Here is an 8,493-nt window from a genome sequence, read left to right as displayed (position 1 = left end):
CCAAGGAAGATCCTTTGAAGCTGTGACCATCTGCAGAGTTAAGCTGTCTCTAATTGGATTTACGAAGGGCCTGACTTCTCCTTATGGGCCGTTAAAATCAGGTTTGACATGTAGTTTAACACGCTTCGCCCAGCAGTGTTTAATCAGATAAGGATTGTCAAAATAAGGGTAAAATTACCTTCCCTAAAATTGCCATCGATTTCAGCCAAATCTGTTGAAACCAGAGTTTACAGGTTGAACGGCTTCCAGAAATTGTTATCAACCCTCGTGCAATTACGTCGGAATGTTGTCGCTATTCCTGCTTTCACAATAGTGATATTTTAGGGCCAAAGACCATGACTGTTGCGACATTGGGCCACTGAAGGCAGAATTTCAGGATCAAGTAACTAACTTGCGGTTAAATCTGGAGGCAATCCAGCCCTTTGTGGGGGCACATGAGCCCTTGCCACAGCTCAGCTCCCTCGCGCATCCCCACATACCTCCCGCCAGCCAGCCGATTTGGGGGTTTCTGCTATGAATGTGCAGGGGGGGAGCATGCATTCTAAGTGTGTTGATATATGTTGTCGTCACTGGTAGAGATAGTTCTCAACTTACAACAGATCGCTTCCACCATTCGGAGTTACAGAGGCACAGACGAAAGAGACCTATGACCATTTTTCAACACTTAACAACCGTTGCAGCTTCCCCGTGGTCACGTGATCAAATTTCGGATGTGTGGTGACTGACTCATACTTATGACGCTTGCAGTGTCCCGGGGTTTACGTCGTCCCCCTGGTGTAGACCTTCTGACAAGCAACAGGGAAGCCAGGTTCACTTAACAACCGGGCGACTCAGCTCCCAACTGCAGTGACTTGCTTAACAACTGCGGCGGGACAGGTTGCGAAGTTCACAGAACCAATGTTTCACTTAGCAGCGGAAATTTTTTCGGCTCTGTTGGGATTGTAAATCTATCTGTAAGCAACCATGTTCAACCACTGGGATCATTCCCAAGTCAAAATGCAATTTTTTTTTACAGAAACAACTTCAAAGCAGCCACGAAACAATGCTATCTACAAAGTTTATTTTTGTCAAGTGTTTATGAGATTGTTGTTATACATCGCAACAACAGAATTCCAATGGCCCGGTCAAGTGTTTCCAGACTTAGCCTACGAAGAACAGTTCCAACTTTCCAAGTTTGGGAAACACCATTCTAGATTTAGCAATTGTTGTCCATTGTGCAATATAAATGGACGTCACCTTCACACTCTCTACTAAGACATGGTCTTCTTTTAACGACCCCATAATCCCTTGTGAGGGTGGAGTCTGGGCAACTGAACGAAGCTAGCAGAGGGTTTACTGGCCAGATGCCCTTCCTGTCGCCAATGAGGAGTTTTGTTCAGCAGATACATTTTCATTGTGCCCAGAGAGAGAAATAACTGCCTCTACCTAGCATCGAACTCACAGCCTCCTGATTGATAATTAATTTAATAATTCAGTAATTCAGTAATTCAGTAATTCAATAATTCAATAATTCAATCTAATAATCTAATAATCTAATAATCTAATAATCTAATAATCTAATAATCTAATAATCTAATAATCTAATAATCTAATAATCTAATAATCTAATAATCTAATAATCTAATAATCTAATAATCTAATAATCTAATAATCTAATAATCTAATAATCTAATAATCTAATAATCTAATAATCTGATTTGATGATTTGATGATTTGATGATTTGATAATTTGATAATTTGATAATTTGATAATTTGATAATTTGATAATTTGATAATTTGATAATTTGATAATTTGATAATTTGATAATTTGATAATTTGATAATTTGATAATTTGATAATTTACCCATTTTTGCCCATTGCGTGCTAAATGTTGTGTGCAATTCACACTTTCTGCAACAACACAGTGGGCTTTGTTTAATTTTGGCTCAGTGGGATGTACAAACTCCAGGTTCAGTAGGAAGTCAATCATTGATTCCAGGTTGTGCGAATCTAGCCACTTTCGATTCATTTAACAACCGATGCGAAACAAACCATAAACTGAACACAAAGCCGATAACAGAGCAAGCTATCTCCCGAAAGTCACACCCACAAACTCACGAAGGTTCCCATTAGTGTCACGGCCTGCAAACATTTTGCAAAGTGGGTCTTAGAGCTGGGGGAGAAAATTCAAACGTTGTTTTTCCCACGGTTTCCCAGCTAGAGAGAAAGCCAGCCTCTGAGGAGAAAGTCTTTGGTAGAAACTTTCTCTCTCTCTGATAATCCTGTTTACTCAAAAGCCGGGACTGATTTGCGGCGGGGGGGGGGGGGGGGAATCACCTTGCAGATTTTAAAGGAAACCTTTGATACTCCGGCTACTACATTGTGTAAACTATTCTGCAACACACCATATGCATGGATTGGAACAGGAATAGGAATAAGAATAGATTAGAATTAGAATTGGAATTGGAATTGGAATGGAATGGAATGGAATTGGAATGGAATGGAAAGGAAAGGACTGGACTAGACTGGAATAGGATAGGATAGGATAGGATAGAATAGAATAGAATAGAATAGAAAAGAAAATATGGACTGGACTGCACTAGAATGGACTGGACTAGACTAACTAGAATAGAATAATAATTAGAATAGAATAATAATAGAATTAATAGTAGAATAGTATAGAATAGAACAGAACAGGAATAGATTAGAATAGGAATAGGAATACAATAATAATTAGAATAGAATAATAATGAATAGAATAGAATAAAATAGAACAGAACAATAATTAGAATAGAATAATAATGAAAGAATAAAATAGAATAGAACAGAACAATAATTAGAATAGAATAATAATGAACAAAATAAAATAGAATAGAACAGAACAATAATTAGAATAGAATAATAATAAATAGAATAAAATAGAATAGAACAATAATTAGAATAGAATAATAATGAACAGAATAGAACAGAACAATAATTAGAATAGAATAATAATGAAAGACTAAAATAGAATAGAACAGAACAATAATTAGAATAGAATATAACGAATAGAATAGAACAGAACAATAATTAGAATAGAATAATAATGAATAGAATAAAATAGAATAGAATAGAACAGAACAGAACAAGAATTAGAATAGAATAATAATGAAGAGAAGAGAATAAAATAGAATATAACAGAACAGAACAATAATTAGAGTAGAACAATAATGAAGAGAAGAGAAGAGGAAAGTAGAAAGGGACCTTGGAGGTCTTCTAGTCCAACCCCCTGCTCAGGGAGGAAACTCTACCCTATTTCAGACAAACGGTTGTCCAGCCTCTTCTTAAAGTCTTGCAGAGTTGTTGAAGGCAAATATTTAAGCTGGTCAGCCATCTGGAGCAGAGAGGGGGAGCCACACCTGAGTGTCAGTATATACGGCTAGTCTTCGACTTACAACAGTTCATTTAGTGACAGTTCAAAGTTACTACAGTATTGGAAAAAAGTGACTTATGGCCATTTTTCACACTTATGACCATAGCAGCATCTCCGTGGTCACGTGACCAAAATTCGGACGCTTGGAAACTGACTCGTATTTATGACGGTCGCAGTGTCCCGGGGTCATGTGAAGCCAGATTCATTTAACAACCGTGTTACTAACTTAACGACGGCAGTGGTTCCCCTTAACAACTGGGGCAGAGCTTCCTTAACGACTGTCTCGCTTAGTGACAGAAATGTTAGGCTCAGTTGTGGTCGTAAGTCGAGGCCCAGCTGTCCTCCATCGAAAAAGCAGCCTCGCTGAATTCATCAGCTACCTTCTCCCTCTCCCCCCCCCTCTCTCTCTTGCTCCAGCAGAATTTACAGTAAACAGAGTTGGAAGGGACCTTGGAGGTCATCTAGTCCAACCCCCTGCTCACCCAGGAGACATGTACTAGGGATTTGAACCGCCGACCTTACTGATCCACAAGCTCAGGGTCTTAGCCTATGAATTTGTCAAAACTGAGCTTATCACCCATTGCAATCCAGTGCGCCGAGAGACACAACTGCACACACATCTGAAGCTTTGCAGCGATTCTCACACTGGAATGACTCATCCCCGAAATCGCTTTTCCCCCTCAACCGGATTTTCACTCTGATAACACTGATGACAATCGCAGCGTTCACAACGCGGTGACCGGCGGATTGTGTCCGAATTGGGCTCTTAGCAGGCTATTGCACCGCACAAACACAAAAACACAACAACCCATCACTCAAAGTCATTCTCTTGAGCAGGTTGCAATTTTGGAGACCAAACAGCTGGAAGATATTTGGGGAGTATATTATTATTATTCTGTGGTTATTCTTTGGTGAGATTCACAGCCTTTGGGGCTGGTTGGTAGCTCAACAGTTCGAGTCCTAACCAAGGACCTAGGAACTGTTAAGGTAACGTCGGAGGATATACGCTGTTCCGAGTAGGGAGATTTTTTTGTAGAATCAAAATGTTCAAGTCCGATAAATTTAAATTTTCTAAATAGCGAGGTAGCCTTTTAGGTATTGCTCCAAGGGCTCCAATTACAATCGGGACAACACGTGATTTCTTTTCCCACAGTCGCTCAACTTCTCAACCTGATGTTCCCAGTGGTTTTTGCTCTACTCAAACCCAAACTTCTGGCACAATTTCTAGTGAATGATATTGTTGTTGTTACTGTTGTTGTTTTAACCCCCTGCCAGAGCAGGATTTCTCAAAGCCAAAGTTGTGGTGCTCCATCACTGGGTGTTTTTAAGAAGAGGTTTTTAAGTTGTGGTGCTCCATAAACTGGAGGTTTTTAAGAACCATTGATCTGGAATGGTAGAGGGTTTCCTGCCTAGACAGAGGGTTGGACTAGAAGACCTCTAAGGTCCCTTCCAACTCTTTAAATAGCCCTGTGGATCCCGCCAAGACTGGTTTAAAAGCTGGCAGAGAAGAAAAAGGAAATATTTCGGGAGAGGCTCTCTGTTTAAGAGGACCTGCTTCAAGGCAAGGAAAAACTGAATTTGGTCCCACGTACAAGCTACAATATTATGAATTATCACTTAGTTACTTAGGGGTGGGTGGGGAATCCATCCTCGACAGGTAGTCCTCGACTTATGACAACCATTGAGCCGAACATTGGAAGTCTCCGAGTCCAACTGCCTGCCAAGTTCATAAAAACATAGGGCAGGAAGGGACCTTGGAGGTCTTCTAGTCGAGCCCCCTGCTCAAGCAGGAGACCCTGTGTACCATTTCAGACATGTGGTTGACCAATCTCTTTTTAAAAGCCTCAATTGATGAACAAGGGAGGGAGGGAAGAAAGAAAGAAAGAAAGAAGGAAGGAAGGAAGGAAGGAAGGAAGGAAGGAAGGAAGGAAGGAAGGAAGGAAGGAAGGAAGGAAAGAAGATAAGAAGGATAACATAACAGAATGACAGAATAACTGAGTTGGAAGGGACCTTGGAGGTCTGTTAGTCCAACCCTCTGCTCAAGCAGGAGACCCATTTCAGACAAATGGCTGTCCAGTCTCTTCCTGAAAACCTCCAGTGATGAAGAACCTTCTGGAGGCAAGGAGTTCCACTGGTTAATTGTTCTAACTGCCAGGAAGTTTCTCCTTATTTCTAGGTTGATGAGTTTGCATCCCTTGTCCCTTGCCAGGCCTTCAGCTGCTTTGGAAAATAGATTAGATCCCCCTCCTCTCTGTGGCAGCCCTTCAAGTTGAGAGGACACCTGGGACCCCCCCCCCCAATTTTTTTTCCTCCTCCTCCCTGCAAACCCCGCTCCCTTCTAGCACTGATGATGTTACCTAGTCGGCTAATGAAATGTCTGTCAGAAAACAAGCAAGCTCAGAGAGCACCAAGGACCCCACAGTCCTTTACTTCCTCCTCTTCCTCCTCCTCCTCCACCCCCTGCAAACCCCACTCCCTTCTAGCACTGATGATGTTACTTAGTCGGCTAATGAAATGTCTGCGAGAAAACCACTCGGAGCTCAGAGAGCAGGAAATTTCCAGGAAATCTGGAAATCCTTAGTTCTGGCTGGATCTCCCTTGAAGGATCTGCTACCCCGTTGCTTCTCGTCCTGCCCTCTGCCTAAGCCCCCCCACCCCTCAAACAGGTACCCACCGAGAAGGCCTCACAGTCAAGGGAGGTGTGGCCTCTCCCACCTGGGCCAGGTGGGGACCAGAGCCAAAAACCGTCTGCAGAACTTCCTGTCTCGCCAAGCCACCTCCGGCAAAAAGTCACACACACACATGGCACAACCTTTGCCAGGGATTCCCGCAACGAAGTCATCTTAATTCAACACCCGGAACTCCCTGGGCTCCTCGGGATGGGGGTGTTGGGGGGGGGGCGGGACAGGAAGCCTGCTGAGCACCCCAACTTCCCCCATACACACACACACACACACACGTGGAAGAAGGGAGACGCTGTGGAGACAGAGCTAAGCCAAGCGCTGCCAGAGTTGCAGAGGGTGGCGGCTCTTCCCTGAGAGCCCCTTAAGAGAAGAACAGCATCACATAGGGACCTTTAGAGGTCTTCTAGTCCAACCCCCTTCTCAATCAGGAGACACCCCCCCCCTCTATCCCCTTCCGAACCAATCAACGCTTGTCCAATCTCCTCTTATAAAAAGCTGGGAAGCATCCACGGTTTTCTAGTGGCAAGTTGTTCCGCGGGCAAATTGTCCAGCGGAGCAGCTGGAAAGAAGGGGGGGGAAGGGGGAGGTCTTGCTACCTTTCCTTCCCGCAAAGCCTTGCTTAGCGACCTGCTGTTTGGACAGCTCTTGTTTCCTGTACGGGACACTTTTCTCTCTCCCCCCCCCCTTCTTCCTCTTCCTCTTCGCAAAGAACCGAAAGCGAGAGCAGGATCGCCCCCCACCGCTCCACCCCCGAAGTCCCTTACCCCAAGGTGCTGATGAAGCCGTTGACGGAGCCCTCGGCGTAAAGCGAGACCACATCCCCGATGTAGAGAAAGCTGGACATTTTATCAGGCATGCTGCTGGCTCATTTTTGGAGCTGTCTTCCTCCTCCTCTCCTCCTCCTCCTCCTCCTCCTCCTCCTGCCCCCAGGTGAGACAGGACAGGTGAGGAGCCCCTCCAAGAGGAGCCAAGAGATGCGCCAGCTGGGCTCAAAATCCCACGTCTGCTTTGCCGATCCTATTCCAGGCTCCCGTTAATCCGAAGCCACTCCGGTTGCCCTTCTCTGCTTCCCCTCGGACGCCTCTTTTGCGATCCTCTCCGCGGCTTTGGCTCGGTTGCTGGACTCTTGGGGTGGGAGGGGGTCGTCTCTCTCTCTCTCTCTCTCTCTCTCTCTCTCTCTCTCTCTCTCTCTCTCTGTTTCTCTGTCTCTCTCTCTTTCTCTCTCTCCAGCCCCGTCGGGCTCCGGGCTTCCTTCCCCCCCTCCGCTTCTTCTTCCGCAGGCAAACTGAAAGTCTTGCGAGCAATGACTTTCCCCATTGAAGCTGCCCGAGGGAGGGGCTCTCTTGCCCTCCCCCCCCCCGCTCTGCCCGCCCCGACCAATCGCAGGCGTCGGAAGGGAAGTGGGGGCGGCCCCAGCAGAGATCGAGGAAGAAGGGAGGATGCGGGCGGGGGGGGGGCGGACCGGAGGGGAGGGGAGCTGAGCTCCGGCGGGGCGGGTGGACGGGGGGGGGGAGGAGAGTCTGTTTTTCTGGACTTGCCTTCCAAGTTTCTGCACGCACACAAACACACACACACACACATTGTGTGTTTGTGTGTGTGTGTGTGTATCTCTTTGCATTGGCCAACCCATATTTATCTATACCTTAATATTATATTGATTCATTGGCCATCTCATAATTCCCTATACCTTAATATTATCTTAATTCATTGACCAACTGTTAATTCTCAATACCTCAATAGATTGATTCATTGGCCAACCCATAATTCTCAATGCCTCAATATATTGATTCCGTTGGCCCACTCATAATTCTCAATACCTCAATAGATTGATTCTGTTGGCCAACACATCATTCTCAATGCCTCAATGGATTGATTCCGTTGGCCAAACCATAATTCTCAATGCCTCGATATTATATTGATGCATTGGCCAAGCCATAATTCTCAATACCTCAATATATTGATTCATTGGCCAACCCATAATTCTCTATACCTCAATATTATATTGATTCATTGGCCATCTCATAATTCCCTATACCTTAATATTATCTTAATTCATTGACCAACTGTTAATTCTCAATGCCTCAATATATTTATTCCGTTGGCCAAACCATAATTCTCAATACCTCGATATTATATTGATGCATTGGCCAATCCATAATTCTCAATACCTCAATAGATTGATTCATTGGCCCACCCATAATTCTCAATACCTCAATAGATTGATTCATTGGCCAACCCATAATTCTCTATACCTCAATATTACATTGATTCATTGACCAACTGTTAATTCTCAATACCTCAATCTATTGATTCCGTTGCCCAACCCATAATTCTCAATACCTCGATATTATATTGATTCATTGGCCAACACATAATTCCCTATACCTTAATATTATATTGATTCATTGGCCCACCC

The 8,493-nt window shown here is 44.1% G+C and overlaps 1 protein-coding gene across 1 annotated transcript in view; it reads right to left on the bottom strand.

Annotated features, from left to right (window-relative positions):
* Positions 1 to 6,933, bottom strand: part of ITPR2 (inositol 1,4,5-trisphosphate receptor type 2) — a 175,652-nt gene extending 168,719 nt beyond the window's left edge. The window contains exons 1-2 of the mRNA XM_032221897.1: positions 6,842 to 6,933; positions 2,100 to 2,154 (exon numbers count right to left, since the gene is read on the bottom strand). Coding sequence (XP_032077788.1) covers positions 2,100 to 2,154; positions 6,842 to 6,933 — 147 coding nt within the window. The remainder of the gene's footprint in view (positions 1 to 2,099; positions 2,155 to 6,841) is intronic.
* Positions 6,934 to 8,493: the final 1,560 nt, after the last annotated feature.

This window comes from Thamnophis elegans, chromosome 7, assembly GCF_009769535.1.
Source record: "Thamnophis elegans isolate rThaEle1 chromosome 7, rThaEle1.pri, whole genome shotgun sequence".
Taxonomy (NCBI): Eukaryota; Metazoa; Chordata; class Lepidosauria; order Squamata; family Colubridae; genus Thamnophis; species Thamnophis elegans.
Note: the sequence above shows the minus strand (reverse complement) of the source record. Positions and strands in the feature narration are given on the sequence as shown.